We start from the raw sequence: 25,576 nt of genomic DNA, 5'->3' as shown, positions 1-25,576 counted from the left end.
CAGTTTGAATGAAGAATCCTTATCATTTTTGAGACTTCCACATGTTACAAACTAATTTGTGTTACTTAAAAAAGAATTTACTTTTTGCTAGGAGTTGAAATTCTAATTTTGTTTTAAAGGATCAAATATAGCATTTTTAAAAAACACTCTCAACCAAAAGGAAATGCCTTAAACCACAGCATGTCAGCCAACTTCTGTGAAGAATGTATGGTTAAGGTTGCAGGTGAATGACTCTTCATTACAACTTGACAAACTGGCAGAACCTGTAACATTGAGTTTGCAGCGTTTGACTGTTATCAGGACTGTAAAGGTGTACAATGCACATGACTTCAGAGGAGATACTGATGCATTTTAACTAAAAGAGGGTCACACTGGAAGGGAGGCAAGCACATTATTACTGTATGTGTATGATCCAAACTCAAAACCAGACCAAAATGATTCAAGTTCCTCCTTCTGCCAGCTTGAGTGTCTGGCTTTGAGTAGATAGACAACTTTACTGTAAACACTATCCACATTTAGGTAATATTATTCTGGATCAAATGTGAGTGAAGTCAAGCCCGACATCTGCATAGGTGCATGCTATCAGATGTCTTGGTGAAATGTTGAAGCTCTATCTCCATCTTATATCTCTGTTCAAATTAGCACCAACATAGGGTGATAGTTTAGTGCAGTATTGCAGCAGGCAATGTAACTGGTAACATTGTTCAGGTCAAGGAGAGAACTTTGCTGCCTAATCTGGTGATTCAGTACAGTACACATGACACCATTTCAGAATCAGCAGGGTTCTGAAGCCCAAGTTAGCATTTGTTCTTTAAACGTCATCAAAGAATGAACTAGCCATTTATTTCATTGCTGTTTATGAGATTTTACTACTTTCAAAATGGCTGCAGCAGTGGTCACTGCACATCAGAACAATAACATCTTAAAGCGAGAAAACATTAAAGCAGAAAAAGATAAGTAAAATGTTATTTTTTATGTTAACTTATTAAGCATCCAAGTGAGGTCAGCACTCAGTAAGATCAGGTGTGTTCATGGAAGCAACAACTTTCTTCTTTTTGATTACACAAACAAAAATCTTTTACTTAAAACATGGAACAGTAAAGCATAGGAATGAGCCTTTTCAATGTAAATTTATCATCAAAGTACATATATGTTAGCATATACAATCCTGAGATTCATTTTCTTGTGGGCATACTCAATAAATCCAATAACCATAATAGAATCAATGAAAGACTTGGGAAAGAACTGTGAGTACAGCCAGTGTGCAAAAAACAATAAACTGTGCAACTACAAAAAGAAAAAAAATAAAATAAATAAGCAATAGATAGCGGGAACATGAGGTGAAGAGTCCTTGAAAATGGGTCCATTGGTTGTGGGAACATTTCAGCGATGGGGTAAGTGAAATTGAGTGAAGTTATCCCCTTTGGATCAAGAGCCTGAAGATTGACGGTTAGCAACTGTTCCTGAACCTGGTTCACAATGTCCGTGCTGACCACTATGCCCATCTGTCTGCATGTGATCCGTGTGAAAATTAGAACAAGGCAAATTAAAAAAAAACTTGCATGTTTTACACTGTTTTAAATGACTAGAAAAGAGATTAATCACGCTCAATGCAAATGTCTTCCTAATATTTGGATAAGATGCAAAATAATTGTCAAAGCTGAGATGCTTTAATTATGTAGTATGACTCATACAAGGAAGCTTTTGGGGGTGTTAAAACCTCCTGACTGCACACAACTCAATTTTGGAAGTTTTTTATGAAGTTAAATCTGTTGAGTCAGTATTAATAATTAACGTTTTGCCACTTATGTATAAAAACATTCCTTATATTTAAAGGCCGCATTCCACTGCAGTTGTCACATTCCTGCATTCCTATGCATTCTTAACCTACTAGAGTAGATTTTAAACACGTGAATACAAATATTGCATGGATAGAACAAGGAAACATTTGGAGAAGATAACACACATGCCTATTTTTCTATGGTTTAATAGGAAAGAATTGTTTCAAATTTAGGTCAGCACAATCTAACATGGAACCAAAGACAGAAGATACTCTGGTCAGGGAGCATCATCACTAGAGAGAAAAATAGTGCTAATACTTCAGGTGAACAATCTTATATCAAAACACAAATCTGCCATTACATACTGTGGTGTGCATGTTTCTTTTCCAACAGGACCAATCTATAATAAAAGGAAACATTTCTACAGATCCCATCATCTGTAAAAGACAGACTGGTAATGCGGATAGACAGAAACGTAGGTGGGCTGATTAGTAAGTTTGCAGATGATGCAAAAATACTGATGAAGTAAGAGAAGTTTGTCAAAGTATACTGTTAGGAATACAAGCAGAGAAACGTCAGATGGTATTTAATGTGGACAATTGTGAGATATTGTATTTTGGGAGGTCAAATGTAAGAGGAAGACATACAGTATATAGCAGGACCCTTAGGAGCAGGGCTGTAGAAAGGGATCTTGGAGTCCAAACCCATAGCACCCTGAAAGTGCCAACACAAGTGGATAGGGTAATAGAGATGTGTGCCATACTTACCGGTATCTTCATTGTTCGGGGTATTGTGATTAATAATCGGGAAGTCATGTTGCAGCTATATAAAACTTTGATTTGGAGTAATGTGTGCAGTTCTGCATTCCAGGAAGTATGTAGAAACTTTGGAAGGTTGACTAATGGGGCCTAGGTTAGTGATTATTAGCTACAAGGAGAGCTTTCAGCAGCGCCCAATCAGAGAGACATAGTTCACTCAGGTTTGCTGATTGAGTAGAAAAAGCAGTGACTCCCAGCAGTTTGGAGCTTTGAGCAGTGCCCAATCAGCATTTGGGATTGACTGGCAAGAGGAGATTAAAGTAATACAGGGGCAAGCAGAACAACCATCACTTGAGTGGATGGAATTAGCAAGGGATTTTTGAGGCTTTAGCTGTTCGAGGCTTCAGTCAGAGAAAGGGATAACCTGTAGGTAGAGCTTCTTTCCCCCCATCTCCCTGCCACCCACAATTTATTGTTTTTCTTATTTTTTTATATGTGCACAGTAAAGATGCCAGGCAGGGCAATAGACTGTTCCTCTTGCAGGATGTGGGAAGGCAAGAAGACCTCCAGTGTCCCTGCTACTACACCCACAAGACGTGATCCCGCTGCAGCTTCTAACACTCCATATTAAGGAGTTGGAGCTGGAACTGGACGAACTCCAGATCTTGCAAAAGGCTGAGTAGGTGATGGATAAGACATATAGGGAGGTAGTTACACCCAAGGTGCAGGACACAGAAAAATGGGTGACAGGAAGGGGAAAGGTTTTAAAGAGCCAGTGCAAAGTACCCCTCTGGCCATCCTCCTCAACAGCAGGTATAACACTTTGGATACTGTTGGGGGGGGATAACCTAGCAGAATAAAGTCACAACTGTCAACTCAGAAGGGGAGGGGAGAAAAGAGGAGAGCTATGGTGATATGGGATTTATTAATTAGGAGAACAGAAAGGAGGTTCTGCGGACAAGAACAAAATTCACAGATTGTATGTTGCCTTCTAAGTGCCAGGGTCTGGGACTGAGTTTCCGATTGAGTCCTTGGTGTTCTTAAGTAGGAGAGTGAACAGCCAGAGGTTGTGATCCATGTAGTTACCAATGACATAGAGTGACAAGGTTCTGCAAAGTGAGTTCAGGGAGTTTAGTGCTAAGTTAAAGGGCAGGGCCTCCAGGGTTGTGACCTCAGGACTGCTACCCATGCCACGTGCAAGTGAGGCCAGAACTAGGAAGATTATACAATTTAATACAAAACTAAGGAGGTGGTGTAGTAGAGAAGGCATAAGGTTTTTGGATCATTGGGCTCCCTTCCAGGGAAGATGGGACCTGAACAGAAGAGATGTTTGCACCTGAACTGGGGGCGGACTAATATCCTAGAGTGACGATTTGCTAGTGTTGCATGGTGGGGTCTAAACTAGAGTTGCAGAGGATGGGAAGCAAAGTGCCAGAACAGTTAGTGGAGAGGTTGTGGAGACTGATGTTCTTAAGACCTCAGACAAAGTCAAGAATCAAAAGTTTGATCATGGTGCCACGAATGTACTGAGCTGCATATTTCAATGAAGTAGTATCATAGGAAAGGCTCATGAGCTCAGGGCATGGATAAACACATGCAATTATTGTAGCTATTAGTGAGACTTGGTTACAGGAGAGGCAGGACTGGTAGCTCAGTATTCTGGGGTTCCATTGTTTTAGGTGCGACTGAGCAGGAGGGATTAAAGGGGGGGGTGGTGGTAGTAGTCAGGGAAAATGTCACGGCAGTGCTCAGGACAGACTGGAGAACTCATGAGGCATTATGGGTGGAACGGAGAAATAAGAAAGGTATGACCACATTAATGGGGCTATATTGCAGACAACCTAATAGTCCAAGCAATTTAGAGCAACAAAGTTACAGAGAGGTCACAACTCCATTCCACAAACATAAGGTTATGATAGCCGTTGATTTTAACATTTCACTTATTAATTAGGACTCCCATACTACAAAAGGACTAGATGGGATAGAGTTTATCAAATACTTTCAGGAAAAGTTGCTTAATCGGTACATAGAAGCCCCAATGAGAGAGCATGAGATACTTGATCTGTTGTTAGGGAATGAGACAGGGCAGGTTACAGAAGTTTGTGTAGGGGAACACTTTACATCTGGTGATGACAATGCCATTAGTTTCAAAGTAAATATGCAAAAAGATATGAGGGGTGATTGATAAGTTCATGGCCTAAGGTAGAAGGAGTCAATTTTAGAAAACATTTATTTTTCAACATAGCCCCCTCCTACATGTACACACTTAGTCCAGCAGTCGTGGAACATATGGATCCCTTCTTTGTAGAAGTGGTCCACAGCAGGGGTGATTGATAAGTTTGTGGTCTAAGGTAGAAGGAGATGAGTTATACAGCTCTTGTTACATGCATATACAGTTCAACTCTGAGTGAAAATGCAGATTATGGCTCCCTATTGCTTAGCCAGGAGGAACGTTCCCCATTACTACTGTGTCAGTGTCAAATGTCTGTTTGAACTTCTCTAAGTTACCCTTGAGCTGAAGGTAGAATTTTCTGTATATTCTCACCATTTGCCAATGAATAGACTTGCAATGCCGGCTTTTTTTTTTAATAAACAAAACTCAGCAGTAACCTATACATGTGTCACATAGATTGCAAGTCTCATTTTTTAAGAACTAAATGACAAAGTAAGAAAAGAAAATCTGCTTTTAAACAGGTTTTTCTTAGAAGGATGTGAATAGTTATGGTAATATCAAGGCCACTTCCTTTCCAGTTGTTTTTATTTCCCAGTTGCTTGTGTAGATTAGCCAAAATCAAGGTTTTAAAAACAAGATAATTTCCTCTGACTTCCGACCAAAGTGTGCCTTCTTTAGCTGATTTTGTGAAAGTTTAGAGACATCCAAAGAACATAACATGTTAAAAGAAGCCCCAATATATGTGTCACGAGTAGAAAACTCCAGTCTTTACTCAAGACGGGATATCTGTCAGTTCCAAATAATTAATACATCCTCCTCCTAGGAAAATTAAACTTCTATTTTGGCTATTTAAATATTGTTCAGATGAGCTGTATGCAGGGAGTCAATACAACTCTTTCCATCAAGAACATCTACGGAATGTCTCATGAAGGTGACATGCATCATCAGGCATCCCCAACAATCCAGGCCATACTCTCTTCTCATTACTGCCCTCAGACATGCAGTACAGGTACCCGAAAATGTATATCTCATGGTTCAGCAACTTTCCCTTTGCTGTCAGGTTCTTTATCAAATCTGAACAAACCTGATCCAAAGCAACACACACAGAATGCTGGAGGATCTCAGCAGGTCAGGTAGCACCTATGGAAATGAAAAACAGTCAACGTTTTGGGTCAAGACCCTTCTTCAGGATTGGAAAGGAAGGGGAAAGACATTGGAATAAAAAGGTGGGGAGAGGAGATAGCTGGAAGGTGAAGCCAGGTGGGTGGGAAAGATCAAGAGCTGGAGAAGAAGGAATCAGATAGGAGAGGAGACTGGACAATAGGAGAAAGGGAAGGAGTGGCACCAGGGGATAAGCAGGTGAGAAAAGATAAAATGCCTGAATGGGAGAAAGAAGGAAAAGGGACGGAACTCTTTTTTAAAAGAGGAGAAATTGATATCAATGTTTTCAGATTGAAGGCAATCCAGATGGAATATTAAGCTGTTGCTCCTCCATCCAGAGGGTGGTCTCATCATAGCACAAGGGAAGGCTACAAACCAACATGGTGGAATAAGAATGAGAATGGGAATTAAAAGATTTGGCTACTGGGAAGTTCAATTTTGACAGTTCCCAAATTTATGGCAGGTCTCACCAATGTTGAAGAGTCGCATTGGGAACACTGGACACAATAGTTGACCCTAGCAGATATGCAGGTGAAGTGTCGTCTCACCTGGAAGGACTGTTTGAGGCCCTGAGGTGAGGGAGGAAGTGTGTGGGCCAGGGAAGCACTTAGGCCGTGAGCAGGGATAAGTGCCGGAGAGACGAGTAGACAAATTACGGATGAAGCAATCCCTGCAGATGTGACAATGCGGTGGGGCAAGTAAGGATATGTTTAGTGGTAGGATCCATTTGAAAATGGAAGTTATGAAGGGTGGTGTGTTGGATGTGGAGGCTTAGAGGGTGGTAGGTAATGACAAAAGGAACTCTATCACAGTTAAGGCAGCAAGATGGGGTGAGTGCAGATGTACGGGAAATTATGATGTGTTGAGGGCAGCATAAATAGTGGAGGGAGGGAACCCCCATTCTTTGAAAGAGGACATCTTCAAATAATCTGGAATGGAAAACTGCATCGTGGGAATATATGTGACAGAGGCAAAGGAACTGAGAAAGGAGAATAGCTTTTTTTTTTTACAGGAGATGGTATGGGGATTGGTAGGTTTACAAAAAATGTTGGTTGACAGTTTGTCTCCAGAGATGAAGACAGAGATCAAGAAAGAGGAGAGAAGTCTCAGAGATGGACCAAGTGAATTTAAGGTAAAGGTGGAAATTAGTCAAATTTGATGAAATTGATTAACTCTGCATGGGTGCATGAAGCAGCACCAATATAGCCGTCAATGTAGCAGAGGGAGAGCTGAGGAGTATTACTGGGGAAGGTTCAGAACGTGGACTGTTCTGTGTAGCCAATGAAGAGGCAGGCATAGCCGGGGTCCATAACTACCCCTTGAGTTTGGAGAAGTGGAAGGAGCCAAAAGAAAAATTGTTGAGGGAAATTTACCTAATTCTACCTTGGAGTATATTTTCCTCAACTTGAACTAATATTATGATGTTGATTTTGTTCATTACATCATGTAAATTATGAACAATTTCTGTCAATTTAATTTAAAGTAATTTCTGTCTGTAATGTACTGTGCTGCAAAGGAAAATTCTCGTGGCATTTACAGCCAAGTTATGTATGCCTCTAACAATAATCTTGAAACTTGATCCCAACACACAAGCACAAAGAGGAGGTTGAATTTCCGTTGCATGGTTACAAACTGAGAAGTAAAATGTTCACATTTTGCAGATGTGACACACCCCACCCACTCTCTCAGATGGTATCGGAGAGAATAACTATCCACGAAGATCTCTAAAAGATATTATCTAGTAATTACCATATCCCTATTTTGGGACATCTGTGTGCAAAATGATTGCCCTGTTTCTTATATTTACCTATCTAATATTTGCATATTTTCAAAGCCAAGCAATAGCGTTGGTGGTGGCATTTGGCCAATGAATGCCAGTTTGATTGGTACCACCTTCAAACTGAGCTATCCTGGAAAACACAACAGTATTGACTGCAAAAAGACTATCTGGTGAAAAAACAATCAAACAGCACCCAAGGACACAGTGGTTGGTCAAATAAAAGTGAGGAAGCAGTGTGAATCCATATATCAAACATGCTAATATCGGTTCATAAAGACGAGATTCTGCAGATGTTGGAAATCATGAGCAACACACAAGGATCTGTGTAAAACATCTGCTGTAAGTGCAAGTTTATTTCTTAAAATAAAAGATTTAAGTGAATTACCAATAGTTTCTGAAGATAATTAAGTTTTATCAAAGTGAGGGCCACTGTAATACAATAAGAGAACATGGACGGTTTGTTTGAAGTGATAAGAGTTCCTTTTGTCCTTTCCTAGCACCTCATCAACCTCTGCATCCAACACATTATCCTTCACAACTTCCATCATTTCCAGAGGGATCCTACCACTAAACATATATCTCCCCCCTCACTCCGCTTTCTGCAGGAATCACTCCCTCCGTGATTCCTTGCCCATTTGTCCCTCCCCACTAATCTCCCTCCAGGCACTTATCCTGCAAATGGCTGAAGTGCTACACCTGCTCATACACCTCCTCCCTCACTTCTATTCATAGCCCCACAGTCCTTCCAAGTGAGGCAACACTTGACCTGTGAATCTACTGGGCAGATCTATTATGTCCAATGCTGCCAATATGGCCTCCTCTGCATTGCTGAGGTGCGTCGTAAATTGAGGGACTTCTTCACTGAGCACCTCTGCACCATCCACCACAAGTGGGACTTCCTGGTGGGCAAACATTTTTATTCCAATTCCTATTGTGCCAAGATGAGGCCATGCTTTAGGTGCAACACCTTATATTCCATCTGGGTAGCCTTCAACTGGGTGGCATGAATATCTATTTCTCCTTTCATTAAGCAAACTCACCACCAACCTTCCTCCCATTCCCTACCCTGACCTTTACCTCTTCTCACCTGCACTGAGACACTTCCTTCTTCCCTTATTCCTATGGTCCACTCTCCTCTCCTATCAGATTTCTTCTTCTCCGGCCCTTGACCTTTCCCACCCACCTGGCTTCACCTATCACCTCCCAGATATCCCGCACATTCACACCACCATTACTTTTTATTGTTTTGATTTTAAGTTCCCAGTAGCTGTGGTGGGATTTGAACTTATATCTCTGGATACCCATTCAGTAAGCTTACTGTGCTATCACACACAGAGCAGCATCCGTGTATAGGAAGATGAAACTGAACTTTAGATAGCATTCAAAACAGATTTCGCAACTTTATAGCCAAACTGTATTTTTCTGCCATTTAATCCATACAAACAAGGTAGACATTTTCAAAAAGTACGTTTTAATATATTTAATTAAACCATCCAGTTGGGCTATACAATATTTAATCTTACAAGAAATCAGAAGAAATAGTGGCAGTTACTTTTTCAGCATCTGCTTACTATTTTTGAGGACGATGAGTATTTTGTACATTTTTTTGAAAATGTAAAATTACCTTTTTCTTACTTTTGGTGAAAAGTAAAATAAATACCATGAAACTGAACTTGTGAACTACTACTTTCGTTCCATTACAGTAAAACGAAGCAGGGGGAAATACACAAATGCAATCAACAGTGTTTCACTGTCAAATGAACAGGGAGCCATTCAAGGATGGCGTCACCTTTCCCTATAGAAACAAACTTTTTAAAAGGTGACCATTGCAGATATATACAAAAATATTGTAAAGTTAACACTGGATCTTGCAAAGTACTTTATCAATAAAAATTCATTATGGAAACTCAAAACAAGTACTGGCTAAAACTTCCACTGTGTTAACATCCTCCTCCTCACCAAAACACCAGGCATTGGAAACATAATTTTAACTCAGTGTATTAGAAATAACCTTGAAAATGTTAAATGCATGCATTTTCTTTGTTTTGTTTCAGGTTACAACAAACTCCCAATAAATTACAAGTAAAGAGCATGCTGCTCTAGGAACATTGGAAAGATACTGCTAATTAACAGGGAAGTATTTTTAAGTACTTCTGTCCTCTGGTCATAACCCAGTTACAATATTCAGCACAAACCCATTGCCCAAAGGAAGTATACAGCCAACCTGGGAGAAACTATCATAAAGAAATTAATAAATACAAATTTGTTTTGGCTAAAAAGGAAAGTGACAGTGTTGGAAAAATGTTCTTCGTATCAAGGCAGCGTTAATCGTTGTCAAGTTTCTCCCAAATTTGGCCAACATCCTGCAAAACAAATCAGATCATGAAAACTAAATGGCAAATCCCAGGGAGATAAATAAATAATTGATTACTGGCACACTTGAGGAAAAATGTAGGTTGCAAGCACAACAAAATTCCTGCGCTATATTTCAAAAATTGTAGGAGTTTTAAATAACATATCCTCTTGGAAAACTTCAGTAAAAGTAAGTGATCTATAAACTTTGCTTTATACCCCATGTCTTATAAAAATATAATGGATTGAGTTGTGCTATACCTGGTCATTGCCTGCCTCTAACGTCTGCAGAAGTGGAGGCCATGCAGCAACATTCACCCTCTATGGAAGCCCCACTACTTTAGTCAACTTAAAAAGAAAATGCCCCAGTAGTGTGATGCTATTACAGCTCGGGGCATTGTGTTCAGAGTTTAATTCAATGCCATTCTGTAAGGAGTCTGCACATCTGCCCTGTGGAATGCATGGGTTTTCCCCAGAGCTCCAGTTTCCTCCCACAGTCCAAAGACGTATCAGGTAGGTTCACTGCCATTGTAAATTGTTGTGTGATTAGGTTAAGGTTAATTGGGTTTGTTGGGATTTGCTGGCTTGGCTCAAAGGGCCAACTCTGCACTGTATCGCTAGATAAAAATAATGGTGAAGCATTCTTGCTCATGGGATATATAAGGCCATTCAAACGAGCTAACTTTTGACCTGAGACACTGGAAATAATGGCGAATGTTGCATGCAGCTCTGGAAGAAATAACCAATAGAAACAGTAACTTGGAAAGGAGTCGAACAGATATTTTATGTCCAACTTTGGCACTGAAATCAATCACTCAAAGGTTCTGCATTCACATGTTTTGACTAAAGTGAAGATGGACACAGACAACTGGACTACGTTTAATTTAGCTTCGCTCACTAAGGGACATTGGTCCACGTTACAAAGACTACTAAGCAATGACAAAGCTATCCATGACTTTGGGAAATTCACTGGAAAGACAATGTACCCTTTAGTATTCCATTTTGTAACACCCCAGACCCCATTTCCTTATAGACTGTAGATGAGTATCAGCCCTAAAGAAGGTATAGAAAAGAGAACCTCAAACAACTTCTAGCTCTGGATTTAACCTCATTTTCCAATTTGTTGGAAGGATATGGATGTGATATTCATCTGGTTTAAGCTTTCAATATTACTAAAGATATCAATGTCGTGGAGAGATTGTTAAGGTGCAGATGACAGAACAAGTAGACATTACAGTGGGGATTCGGCTCCTGCATGGTGAGAGTTTTGTTCAAAGCTTCCACTGAAGGAAGACAAGCTTGTGCACAATAGCCACTTGAATGAGGTGAGGTGCCATATCATTTGTATGTGCAAGAGTTCCAAAGTTTCTTGCTTGATGGGAATTTCTCTTTTGTTTCCATGAGTCGGGAGAAGTGGCCCAATTTTCCAAAAGCAACAGAACTGAGAAATCCCCAATCAAAGAAGATCCTTTCTTTGGCAGCCATTTCCATCTGATAGTTCAAGTAACAAATACAACTTCATGTAACAGTTAACTTCAAAAGGCTACCTGGTATGGCTGGTATTAGAGAAGGGAGCAGGACCTAGGTTCTCTGAAGGGGTTGCTTCCTGCAGGTAATCCCACCAACAGTGCATCTTTGCAGGCATTTTGGATGCAATACTGCTGGAGTTCAGTGGCAGCCTGTGAAACCTAGATTTGAAAACATTCTCATCAGAAAATGCACTTGACAGACATGCGATACAAATTTCTCCAAACAAAATACTTTGGGGTGGAAAAGATATCAAGAAATTTCTGATCCCTCTAACAAAAACAGAAAACGTTGGAAACACTCAGGAAGTTGGACAGCATCTGTGGAGAGGGAAACCAAGTTGCGGTTCTGAGACCTTTGACAGTGAAATCTCAGTTGAAAACCATGAACATTCCCAACTTTATTTGCTTTACCAGTGTAAATCACAATTCCAGCTGCAGAAGCGCTAATACTGAGAACTCTTTCCATAAACCACACCAATTTTCTCCGATTCCCTTAAACATCGCCCTCTTTGACCAAGTTTATGTTCAGCTTTCTGCTATTTCTTTTCAGGACCCAGTGGCAAAATTTCTTTGATATTAGTAATGATATCTCAGAAAGTTACACCACATTAGAGGCATTGTATTTGGCATTTAAATAGGAAAGGGAAAAAGGGAGAGGAAAGAGGGTGGAAGGAGAATACACATAAGTCACTAGTATGTACTTATCTTTAAGTCAAATCACTTTTCTCAAAGTATGTATACCATATAAGACAAACTTTGACCAGCAGCCGACAAAATCAATCTAGAATGCAAATTATAAAATGGTAAAGTTGATTTATTACTGTCAAACACACTAAGATTCAGTGGAAAAAACTTGCCTTCCAAACTGTTTTGAACCATCTGTACGAACTGGCACCTTTGCTGTGTGAACTGAAGTCTCCAAGGGGCAGGAAGGTTGTGGCGTAGCGCGTATGGGTCAAAGTGAGGCGGTGGGGCCCGGGCCTGAGAGTGGGGAACGAGCTTTGCTGGAGTGGACTTGGAGGTGATTTGATGCAGCAGAACTCAGGCGAGGCAGAGGGGCCCAGGCCCGATTCCAAAAGTGAGGAATGACCCAAGGTTTGCTGATTTAGGCACTGGTCAAATTGAAAAGGTCAGGGTGTCGGAGCCAGAGGCAAAGGACAGGCTTGTGTTCCGTTCGCTGCTTCATGAGGTTTACTCGTCTCTGTGCTGAACTGAGGCTGTGGCCTGCAACTAACGGGCTCCTGGACTGGCTGCAGTGATGACTGGAGTTGCGGCTATGGGCTCACTTTAGTGAACTTCAGTTCTGAATGTTATCTGTTTACGTGATCTGTTTCCCCCACAAACAACTGGGTGTTTTGACAGTCTTTTTTTAAATGGGCTCTATTGGGTTTCTTTGTTTTCTGCCTGCCTGTAAGGGGATGAATCTCAAGGGTGCACACAGTATACTTTCTTTGATAATAAATGTACTTCAGAGTTAATTCATTAGAACAGTACATTGAGATAGTGCAAGCGAAAATAATAAAGGGGGCACAATAGAAGTGTCATAATCACAGAGCAGGAGCAATGTAGGTAAACGATGACGTGTCAGGTCAACGAGGTAGACTGTGAGGTCTTATCATACCAGGGAACTGTTCAACTGTTCAAACTATTTTATAATAGCAAGACAGAAGTTGTCCTTGGTCCTGGTGATAGGTGCTTTTAGGCTTCTGTATTTTATGCCTAGCGGCGTGGGGGAGGACAGGGAATGTCTGCGATGGGTGGGGTCTTTGATTAGGCTGTCTGCTTTACCAAGACAACAGGAAGTGTAGACAGACTCTATGGAGTGGAGACTGGTTTCTCTGATGTGCCGAGCTGTGTTCACAACTTTCTTGCAGTGTTCAGGCAGAGCTGTTTGCATACCACGCCATTAGGCATACGATAGGATTCAGGTTCACGCTGGCATTATTATTTTTAAATAACCAATACAAATTCATCTTCCAAGATCTTAAACTTTCAACCTTCCCAACATGGCAGGCGAAATAAAATCCTGCATTTCAAAGTTTAAAAAGTCTTCTATTGGCAAAATAAAACCATGCAAGCAAGAGGAATCTACTAATGGCCTGAGTACCAATTTGAGAACAAAACAGGATTCACTGAAAATACTGAGTCAGAATCTCCTTCTGAGTTAGTAAGTGATGTGCCAAAGTCTTCCTGTGGTACTGTTTACACTACCAGCAGTCTAGGATTACTTCCATTTTGTGAAGAAATCTTTAAGTAAAGGTCATTCTTTGACAATTGGCTCATTGTATAACATCCAAACGCCCCACTTACTTTCCAACTGGTTTTTTTATGTGCAGACATTGTCAGCTTCTGATCAACTAACTCTGCATTCCCTTACAGGAATTCTCAGAGACCGGCGCTGGCATATTTCACTGAAACTATTAGATCTATTCATTCAGAAGCTCAATATTGCAAATCCTAGTCATCTCCAGCACCCCAAAACTAAACTTCAGTTGCGGCAGCCACAATTCTGGGTTCTTGTTTTCCCCAAAGAGTCAGCTGTGGCTCAAAGGGAAGCCTCCTAACTGCATCACATATGCCTGTGTTCAGGTCCTCCTGCGAGAGTTCAGTGCCAAAACGTAGGCTGATACTTCACCACGGGTCTGTTGAACTAGTGGGCACTTAGCCAAACCTCTCTCGGCTCCATGTAAAAGCTCCCACAATTCTGTCTGGAAGCAAACTAATCCTTCCCCAACACCACGGTCAAACACAGATGAAGCAGGCAGCAGGCCACTGCAAACTATGCAATTTTACAATGCACAAATTGACTCCTAGTTTTCTACAATGCAACAGGGACCACACGGAGCAGCAGAGTGGCCAGCAATCACCGACTGGGGTTCAATTCCTGCCACTGATTGTAAGGAGTTTGCACATTTCCCCGTGATGGCCTGGGAACTCCAATTTCCTCTCACATGCAGCTAGGACGGGGGTCGGCAACCCGCGGCTCCGAAGCCACATGTGGCTCTTTTACGTCTGTGCTGCGGCTCCCTGTTGCTTTGGGAAATAATTGGTTGTGGCGACCCTTTTCCTGGCACATCCGAACCGGCTCACAATTAGATAGCCTACGGGGGTTTGCGAGCACAGAGCTTTGGAGCCTCTGCGCCATGGGGGGGGGGGGGGGGGGCAGGTTGAGGGAGGCTTAAAAGTGAGGCTGAAGATTTCGAATAAAGTTTTTTCCTTCGACTGCAGTTACCGACTCCGTGTAATAATTTTAGCGCTGCGTGTAGCACACCGCTACATGGTCAGTATTTAATTAAAATGTATTTTATGTTAGTTTGTTAGTTTTTGAAATGTAAATCTAAATTTGAAGATTATGGTGATCTTGTACAATCTAAATAAGACGTTGTGGCGACCCATTTCCTGACACATCCGAACCGGCTCACAATTAGCCAGCGTTCAGGCTAAGGGAGATAGCCTACGGGGGTTTGTGAGTACGTGTCTTTTGCAGCATCCGCGCCCATGGGGGGCGGGTTGAGGGAGGCTTAAAAGCAAGGCTGTTTAGTTCGAATAAAGCTATCTTTGACTGCAGTTTACTGACTGCGTGTAGCACACCGCTACAACATGTTTTTATCGCTGGCTGTCCAGAGGGGAGGTGCTGAAACGCTTTGTCGCGTGTCTGGAAGAAGTGAAAACTTTCCTGGGCAGCAAAGGGCTCAACTTTCCTGAGCTGGAACAGCCAGAGTGGCTGGAAAAGCTACACTTCATGGTAGACATGACAGCGCACCTGAACACACTGAACACAGCTCTTCAGGGGTAAGGACGTACAGCCCTGCACATGTTGGAGGATGTTTTGGCATTCGAGCGCAAGTTGACGTTGCTTGCCAGAGATTTACAGAAAGGCACATTGTCTCACTTCCCCAATTTGAGAGAGTTCAAACAAGGTCACGACATGATAAATTCGGGGTATTTACATTCTGCAATCATTGCAATGCAAACATCGTTTGGGAAACGCTTCTGTGAGTTCAGAGAGGAAAAAAACACATTATCCTTCCCGGTCACTCCCCTAAGCATCGATCCATCCCTACTGAATACGACTGCATTGTCAGGTGTGAGTCAACCTGAACAAGTATGATAAATATTTTAATTGCCTATTATTTTACGTATATTCATATGTTTTCATTGTTCAGTGAAATAGTCCTTTTATTTTTCAGGTTGACAGCTGGCTGACGTTATTTTTGGTTTGCTGCTGGCGGCAAATTTAAGTTTGGCATTTTTCATAAATACAAGAAGGACTCAAATAGACGTTGAGTATTTTACTTAAAAGTAACCTTCAACCCAACGTCTTTTTTTCGGAGTTCAAAATGTTTTTGTTGCATGCAGAAATGTAATTTCGTTTTCTCTGCAGGAGTTCATCAATTTCATAAATGCAACACATTATAGTTTGTTTATACATAGCATAAAGGCAAAACAAAACGTTGTATGCAGTGTTATTTCATTTTAAATGTCAAACGGGTTTTGCGGCTCCCAGTGTTTTCTTTTCTGTGGGAAACGGGTCCAAGTGGCTCTTTCAGTGGTAAAGGTTGCTGACCCCTGAGCTAGGATCATTGAGTTGTGGACGGGATACGTCGGTGCTGGAAGTGCAGCAGCACTTGCAGGGTGCCCAGCACAATCCTCACTGATTTGACAATGCAATTGACATATTTTGATGTACACGTGACAAATAAAGCTAACTTTTACTGCTTAATCACTTCAACACTTGTTCACAACCGGCAATGAGGACAAAAAGTCACAAACTCAAACCCAGGCATGAGAAATTCAGCATTGTCGTCTATAAGAATAATTCCATGGAGGAAGGCGATTTCAGCTTTCAGAATTCCCACTCCCATCGCTATTTATAACTCTGTATAACCCTCTTCATCGAGCTAGCATCAGCCCCAAGGGCTGGTGTGAAATGCCTTTGAAAACTTCGGTCCCATGACACATGTTGAATTGTCTTACCACTTTCAAGGAACTATACTAGATGTTCATAATGAAATCCCCTAAACGTTGCTCATGAATGCCACTTATGCAGTACCCAGCGACAGAGAGTGTGCAACAGCACGGGTTACCCAGAGACCTGGACTAACCCAGAGGCAACAGCACAGGTTACCCAGAGACCTGGACTAACCCAGAGGCAATTGCACGGATTTCCCAGAGACCTGGACTAACCCAGAGGCAACAGCACAGGTTACCCAGAGACCTGGACTAACCCAGAGGCAATTGCACAGGTTACCCAGAGACCTGGACTAACCAAAAGGCAACAGCACAGGTTACCCAGAGACCTGGACTAACCAAAAGGCAACAGCACAGGTTACCCAGAGACCTGGACTAACCAAAAGGCAACAGCACAGGTTACCCAGAGACCTGGGTTAACCAAGAGGCAACTGCACGAATTACCCAGAGATCTGGACTAACCGAGAGGCACACTAAAGTCCCAGCAGATGCAAATTTAAATTAATGAAACTGCTGCTTTGCTGTAGAAAATCACCTGGTTCTTTCAGAGAAAGAAATCCAGTCTCGTCTGTATGTAACTTCAGACCAACTTCCTCCCGCTCAAGTTCCATTAAGAACTGGCATTTAATGCTGTGCTCTCAGGAACACTCTCAGTCAGACTGTGAAATACCCCATGTATCTGAATATCTGGGTCTGTGTTGTGTAAGGGAGCCCTTTCAAGGCAACAATTGTAATGCGAATTTTTTTCAGCCTGATAAAGAGCACGTTATTACACCAGCACTAAAAAGTTTTAAGGCTCACTTCATGCTGAAATGCAGAGTGGTACGATTCAGACGGTCTGGAACTTATATGAGAGAGGAACCTTTTCCTTGCAATCTATTGTTTTTTAAAATGCATTATCTCTTCACAAAACATTCAGCAGTCAGCCATAGCTCAGCTGATATCCCAACCCCTTACATTCAGAGATCTTATACCCCACTCCAAAGACCGACATTAAAACACAGTTAAGCAGCACTGCTCCAAGGAATCACCACACCAAAAGTCAAAAACCACCCAACAGTCCAAGCGACTTTGAGGAACAAATTCACAGAGAGATCACAGACCCCGTTGCAATGAACATAAAGTTGTTATAGTAGGTGATTCTAACTTTCCACATATTGACTGTGTCAAATAGAGTTTGTCAAATGTATTCAGGAAAATTTCCTTAATCAGTTCATAGAAGTCCCAATGAGAGTGCGCGATATTTGATCTATTAGGGAATGAGACAGGATAGGTGACAGGTTGTGTGTGTAGGGAAACACTTTGAAGCTAATGGCATTGTGATCACTAGATGCAAAGTAAATGTGCAAAAAAATAAGTCTGGTCTGCAGGTTGAGATTCTAAACTGGAGAAAGGCCAACTTTGATGGTATCAGAAAGGATCTGGCAAGTGTGGATTGGGACAGGCTGTTTCCTGGCAAAGGAGTATTGGTAAGTGGGAGGCCTTCAGAAGTGAAATTTTGAGAGTACGTAGCTTGTATGTGCCTGTCAAAATAAAAGGTAAAGGCAACGTGTTTAGGGAACCTTGGTTTTCAAGAGATATTGAGGTTCCAGTTAAGAAAAAAAAAGGTGCAAAGAGATATAGGCAGGTAGGACAAATGATACACTTAAAAGTATAAGAAAATGCAAGAGAACACTTAAGAAAGAAATCAGGAGGAAAAAAAAAGGCATAAGATTGCTCTAGCAGACTAGGTGAATGGGAATCCAAAGGGATTCTACATATTTCGAGAGCAAAAGGATTGCAAGGGGCAAAATCGGTCCTCTGGAAGATTAGAATGGTAATCCATGTGTGGAGCCAAAACAGATGGGGGAGATCATAAATTATTTTTTTTTTTGCATCTGTATTTACTCAGGAGCCAGTCTACAGAAGTGAGACAAAGCAGCATCAACTTCATGGACATTGTACAGATTGCAGAGGAAGAGGAGTTTACCATCTTGAGGCAAATTAAGGTGGATAAATCCCCAGGACCTGACAAGGTGTTCCTTCGTACCCTCCAAAAGGGAAGTGCAGAAATCGCTGGGGCCCTAGCAGAGATAATTAAATCATACTTAGTGACAGGTGAAGTATCAGAGGAATGAAGAGAGCCAAATTCTTCTTCGTTTAGGAAAAGCTCTCTAAAGATAAACTAGGAAGTTATAAGCCTGTGAGTCTGAAAGTTATTGCAAGTTGTTCTGAGGGATCAGATATGAGTATTCGGAAAGACATGGACTGAGGATAGTCAGCATGGCTTTAAGAGTGGTAGGTTATGTCTAACTTCAAGGAAGTTAACAGGAAAATTAATGAAGGCATTGCAGTGGATATCATCTACATGGATTTTAGCGAGACACTTGAAAAGTCCCACTTGGGAAGCTGGTTAAGAAGGTTCAGTCGCTCGACGTTCAAAATGAGGTAGTAAATTGAAGTAGACATTGGCTTTGTGGGAGAAGTCAGACGGTGGTCGTAGATGGTCTCCTCTCTAACTAGAAGCCTGTGACCAGTGGTGTGCCACAGGGATCAGTGCTGGGTCCTTTGTTGCTTTACATCTGTATCAACGATAACACGGTTAACTAATCAGGAAATACAGATGCAGATGACACCAAGATTGGGGTGTAGTGGACAGCAAGGAAGGCCATCATGGCTTACAGCAGGATCTGGAACAGTTGGAAAAATGGGCTGAAAAATGGCTGTTGGAGTTTAATGCAAACAAGTGTGAGGTTTTGCACTTTGGTAGGACCAGCCAGGGTGGGTCTTACACAGTGAACGGTAGGACATTGAGAAGTGCGGTAAAACAAAGGGATTTGGGAGTACAGGTGCATAATTCATTCCAAGTGGTGTCACGGGCAGGTAGGGCTGTAAAGAAAGGTTTTGGCCTTCATTAATCATAGTATTGAGCACAGGAGATGGGATGTTATGTTGACGACGTTTTAAAACATTAGTGAGGCCCAAGTTGGAGTACTGTTTGTAGTATTGTGTGTAGGACTTTCCACTCCTCCCTCTCCCTCATCAGTGTGCTCAGTTCATCTACATTAGCCATGCTGCTACCTTCTAGGATTGTGTTGACCATAGTCTTGGGAGGGCACCCAGGGTTCATCCTCCCATGCTGGGGCTCCGATGTGATGACTAGGCTGGCAGGTAGCTCAGGGTGCTGTAGACAGTGCCCCGCCAGTTCAGATTCAAATTATTGTCATTTAGAAACCACAAATGCAAAGTAGTTAAAAAATTAGACAACATTCCTCCAGAATGATATCACAAAAGCATATGACAAAACAGACACCACCAGAAAATCCACGTAACATTTGGCAATCCCCAATCCAGAGTCCGGAGAGGCTGCTGCGTATTAATATCGCACTATCACCTAGCGCGTTCCCCGGAAAGGAGCTCCAAATCCACCAGACAAAAACAAGACCAAAAAAGCTACAAGACCCGCACAAAACTACATAATTACAACATACAGTTACAACAGTGCAAACAATAGCATAATTGATTAAAAAAAAACAGACTATGGACACAGTAAAAATAGTCCAAGATGTTAAAGGACTGTAAGTTCAAAAGAAATCACCACAGTTTCCACAAGTCCCCTGGGTCCCGACAGACTCGCCATCCCACGCCAGCAGCAGAAGGGAATACCCCTGCTATGGACTTCCACAGCGCCGCCTGACTCAGCCTTGCAGACGCAGCACACACCGAAAGCGACCTGAGTCCATCGAAACTCCGAGCCGACGACCATCCCCTCCGGCACAGCTTCTCCGAGCTCCATCCTCTGCCGAGCGTATTAAGACGGCCCCGCCAACGGCCAACAGCAACGCGACCCCGAGGACTGGGGACCTGTTCTCCCCAGCAGCAACGAAGAAGGTCTTCCTGGAATTTCCCGATGTTTCTCCGTGCTTCCACATCCATTGCGCACGGCACCCCACTTCACAAATAACAGTTTAAGGGAAACTTCTTCAGAGAGCCACGAAAGTGTGGAACAAGCTGATAGTGCAATTGGTACATGCGAGCTCGATTTCAAAGTTTAAGATAATTTTGGATTGGTACATGAATGGCACTGCAGGTCATTTAAGCAGCTTAAATGGTCCAGCACACACTAGGTGGCCCTGTTTCTGTGCTGTACTTTTCATGACTTTATGATACACCAGAGATGATAACCATTGAGACATTAAACCAGATTTCCCAACTGAGCAAAGATTCTTGTTTGCTTTTTCAAAAAGCAGGGCAGATTTCTGTAATGTCTCATCCAAAGTTTATCACCAATCAACATGAAAAACACACTACCCACTGTAAGAGTGCTATCTTCCCTTCCTTACAGCAATAACCAGACTTCAAAAATACTTAATTGACGGGGAAGCATATTGAGAGCACCTGAAGTTGCAAAAGTTACTACAAAAGTTCAAGATTCTCTCATCTCAGCCAACCATACAACTAGGGTTTCCGCCTCTAGTTACAATAAGGGAACTAATTTTGCTGTTGTCCATCCACAGGGCTTTGAAAATCCCAGGTCAAGTTTGCCTTACATAAAACAGAAAAGCATAGGAACAGGTCCATCAATCGACTATGTCTGTGTTGAACACAATATCTGATTAAACTAAAACCCTTCAGCCTGTACATTATGCATATCCCTCCATTCCCTGTATGTCCATGTGTCTGTCTTAAAACCTCGTAAATCCTGCTATTCTATCAGCTTCCAACACTACCCCTGACAATACATTCCAGGCGCCTTTACCACATCTCCTTTAAACTTTCCTTATTATAAGCCACTTTTGCTACTCTTGGCTTAGCTAAGTTAAAGCTTACAAATTGTTGGCAACTCTCTACATTTTTGAAGGGAGATCAATGCTGTCAAGAGGACTCAGAGGGTTTAAGTGAACGAAACTTGGTTCAGCCATGCTTAGCACTTGGAGAAATTGAGAATGCTTTGCTCAGAACAGAGAAAGTTAAGGGAAAATATGAAAAAAAGTGTTCAAAAGTGTAAATATGGAGAAAGTATCCATTGAAGGAGGATTGGCAAGTTGGAGTAATATGAATTATTGCCAAGATTTTTCCTGAACCGACCTGGAATGAGCTGCCTGCAAGAACAATGGAAAGTAATTCCAGAATAACTTTTCAAATAGAAGCAGAAAAATGAAAGGGTAAAGGTTGGGCGGGCGGGGGGGGAGGGGGGAGAGAAAAAGAGACGAACAGTGAACAGGACTAATCAGACAACTCTTGCAAAATTTCCAGCACCAACACAATGGCCCAAAATAGCTATCTTGTGTTCGGAATGGATTTTAACCCCTGATATACACATTAAAATTCCACCAGTTTAAAATAGAAATAAAAACACCAAAAATAACAGGCATTTGCATTTTGCCAGAAAATATTTCTATTTCCAATGAAATGGCTGATTAGGAAATGAAATTTTTTTTGTTAACCCTGTCCCAGTGTTTTGTTATGCAAAAATGTCACATGCACAATGCTAGCGCACTGATGCACAGGAGGCCTCTTTCTCCGTAGTTTTCAGGTCAGCTTCTATTTCAAGAGTTCACCAGTTAGTAAGCCAATCCATAAAGTGGGTATAGTATCTCCAACAGACATGACACATCAACCTTATAACTTTGGAAATAATTCTCTTCTTCTAAGCTTGCTGGCCCACTGAGAGTTTCAGTCATCACAAACTGGGTGATATTTTAATCAGCAGCTAAAAATTTCACCAACATTCCCACAGGATAACATATTAGAAAATTAATGTCTAATATTAGAGTGACAGGGTCCTCTATGTAATTGGTTGGTTGGCAGCTCCTAATCCTTTCTGGGGCAGCTGGCTGGGGAGATGAAGCTATCTCGGGCAAGACTGAAGATGCTGAGCCTGCATAACCAGACTGCAATTCTGGCCAAGAGTGGTCTGTGCACATATTTTCCACTTCCACCATTGATAAACTATTAAGTACCTGGATTTGTAGCATCTTTTGCTGTTTGGATTTACAGGATAAACACAATGAGATTAGGTACCAGAAAAAAAAGGTTACAGAACCCAAAGCAGAACAAGGGAGAGACCAAATACGCATTCATCAAGTTCGTGTCAAGTAACACAGCTTGGCTTAAGGGTCTGGGCATTCTACTTCCTGTTCTACATTCCAAAATTGCAATTTAATACTTAATACAGACATTCCACATCCCGCTCTCTATTCTGGGTGATTTTATTACAGGTCTTTAGTTTTGTAAAAACTAAATCTCTACCCTTTAAGATGCTGGCAACACAAAAATAGGCTTCAAGAAATGCTGCAATTTCTCAGCAGGCCGTGTCTAAAAAGAGAAACGGGAACAGAAGCTGCCAGAACCTCTATTTCATGCAATTTCTTCTTTTGTTGCAGATTATCAGCAGCTGCAGTATTTCTCTAGAGCAGGGGTTCCACAGACACCTTGCTTAATGGTATTGGTCCATAGCATCAGAAAAGGTTAGGAACCCCTGCTCTGGAGCACCACACAAATCAAGTATTTCCCTTGCTGGACTGCAGTCTCAACATATGCCCACTAATACCAGCTATTTCTGTCACAAGTTAAACGCTAACTCCAATGCAAAAGTTTGTACTTATGAACCAAGAAGCTGAAAGTGGGGTGGGGGGGGGGGCAGGCAAACGAGAGCATGGGGTGTTTAGGAACTGCAGGACCGAGAGATACATGCATGCACATATTTAGATTGTGCTCCTGTATCAAGGACCACCTGTGAAATGATTTGAACCTGCACACTCCAAGCTGGAAATTGTTGAACATGACCAAGTAAACCAAACTGAAAGGGAGCGCGTTGGCTTTCAGTTGTGGAGAGGGGGCCGGTAGAATCAAGGGAATATTAGGTTAGGATTAAATCGGGGTTGTTGGGAGTTGCTGGGCGGTACGGCTAGAAGGGCCGTAAGGACCTATTCTGTTCTCTACATAAATAAATCTCATAGAAAGACACTGTATGGAAACAGGTGATCCTTCAGCTCATCAAATTTGCCCTGACCATGAACCAACCATTCACAATCTAGTTATATAATGGTGCAATACAGATATGGTCCCTTCAGCCCACCACACTCATGCCGACCCTTTCCACCTACAACAACCCTACATTAATCCCAATTTTTCTTCCCACATACTTAGAAATTCCAACTGGATTCTGTACACTACAGGCAACTTACATCAGGTAATTAGTCCACCGACCCACACATCTTTGGGAGGTGGGAGGAAATGTGTGCAATTGTGGAAAGAACATGCAAACTCCACACAGACAGCAATGGAGATTGTGACTGAACCTGTGTCTCTAGCATTTCTATCTGTGCCACCCCACCTCCAACAGGATGGATTCTAAGGTATGAAGGTGGCAGCTAGAATCAGATTTTTTTTTCTGTGTTTCATTGCTAACAGGAAGACTGAGGAACATAGCAGAAGACCAGACTAATACCAAGCCAAAAATTACTTCCCTACAACCATCATGTTCTGGAACCAATCTGCACACTAATCCTACCTCAGCATTGGAATGCTGCAGACCACTTTTTTACACTACCACAGACCAACCTCTTATTGTTTCTTTTGTACTAATGTACTAAATACTTTTTCTCATCACCTTCACGTCCAGCTCGGTGTGAGTGTGTGTATGTATATATGCTGCTGGGAGCAAGTTTTTCATTGTACCTGTCTGTACCTCATCATCATTTTGACAATAAACTCAAATTGACTTTAAATGGACCTGGGTTTTTATTTTCCACCCACACAGTCCTGTAATTAGTACCTGCTATCTCATCACTCAGGGCAAAAATTCTCAATGTCAACCACTGTCCCAACTGGCGGAGCCATTTGTGCATCTGGCTCCCTCAAACTCCCGTCTCCATTTTCTCTGACTCATTCTCCAACAGCTCGGTTTTCCATTACAAGCCTTTATTTGAAAAGAAAATTTGAATCCTTTTTAAAGTTTCCAGACCAAGGTTAAACCCCAAGACTTCCTGCTCAGTTTCTGTAACATTTACAATTAACCAGAACTGCTCATCACTCTAAGACAGGACTGGACAACAACCATCACTGTGCAAGTGCTCCGTGAACCACAGGACGTCCCACGTTGTAAAAGGAGCAACTTACACATGCAAGTTTCTCTTTTTACTACATCCTTACTTAATGAAGTTACACACTTTTGGAGGAAAGAGTGCACTTGTATGAACCCTGCTCGGATCAGCCTGACTAATCTTCCCGACATTATACTGGTATCCTATCCAGCTGTAGCTTCCAAACGCAGAGACTGCGAACCAGTTGGCTCTATCTGCACCGCAGGTTGCGTTGGCGATGCCAACTTTCTACGAACATCGTAATCTATGTACCCTGACTCAATTTAATAAAGGCAGCACATTGCAGTAACTCCGCCGTGGACGGTCCCAAGACCGGCTGCGAAAGGAAGAGGGTTGGGTATGGTAAAAAAAACACCACTACAGAAATGCCAACAGTAAAACATCACCGGGAGACGAAGGATCTTCGCCTAGCGGACAGAGGACTTTGACGGCCTATGCCCCAAGAGGGGTGAAGGGCGATCCTACAGAGGGACGAAAGCACAACGTGAATCCGTTAATTCCGGCGCCCAACCCATGACTTGTTTGCACGGAGCCGCCGGGCCGAGGGGTGGCGGGGAGGGGGTTTCGGAGCCGCCGGGCCGGTGGAGGGGTGGCGGTGTGGAGGGGGAGGTTTCGGAGCCGCCGGGTCGGGGGATCTCAGAGTGAGCCAACCCCGGGAATTGAAACCCAATAACGGGAGCCACTTATCTATTGTGTCCACGAGCCCCATCCAACTCACTTTAATCCTCTCGATTCCCGCCTCAAACTTCAGCTGCTCCACCGTCCGCTGCAAGCTCGACAGGTTCGAGTTTGAAGTCATGCCTTCTGCCTTTATTTCCCCTTTCCCGATTAGTTGCTAAGAAATACACTTTACTGCCTCGTCCTCCCAAATGTTACTGTCTTGACTCTTGATCTGCAGCTGAGGAAAAACTCCACCCAGGCTCCCGCTATCGGAACTGATGTCACAGGGCAAGGACTTCCAGAGAAAATGCAATGTTCCACGCT

At 42.2% G+C, this 25,576-nt stretch overlaps 1 protein-coding gene across 1 annotated transcript; it reads right to left on the bottom strand.

Annotated features, from left to right (window-relative positions):
* Positions 1–7,973: 7,973 nt before the first annotated feature.
* Positions 7,974–25,531, bottom strand: gng10 (guanine nucleotide binding protein (G protein), gamma 10). The gene is made up of 3 exons (XM_059974831.1): positions 25,311–25,531; positions 11,553–11,693; positions 7,974–10,016 (listed from the first exon to the last, which is right to left on the bottom strand). Exons 1-2 carry the CDS (start codon positions 25,389–25,391, stop codon positions 11,568–11,570), a joined length of 207 nt encoding a protein of 68 aa, XP_059830814.1. The 5' UTR covers positions 25,392–25,531; the 3' UTR covers positions 7,974–10,016; positions 11,553–11,567.
* Between the last annotated feature and the right edge of the window lie 45 nt (positions 25,532–25,576).

Source organism: Hypanus sabinus, chromosome 7 (assembly GCF_030144855.1).
Source record: "Hypanus sabinus isolate sHypSab1 chromosome 7, sHypSab1.hap1, whole genome shotgun sequence".
Lineage (NCBI taxonomy): Eukaryota > Metazoa > Chordata > Chondrichthyes > Myliobatiformes > Dasyatidae > Hypanus > Hypanus sabinus.
Note: the sequence above shows the minus strand (reverse complement) of the source record. Positions and strands in the feature narration are given on the sequence as shown.

Bases quoted from the DNA above. Each gene is read 5' to 3' on its own strand.
- gng10 (XM_059974831.1), bottom strand. From the start codon at position 25,391: ATGACTTCAAACTCGAACCTGTCGAGCTTGCAGCGGACGGTGGAGCAG. The intron at 11,694-25,310 runs GTGAGTTGGATG...TTTCAAATCTAG, and splicing joins CGGGAATCGAGAGGATTAAA to GTTTCACAGGCTGCCACTGA.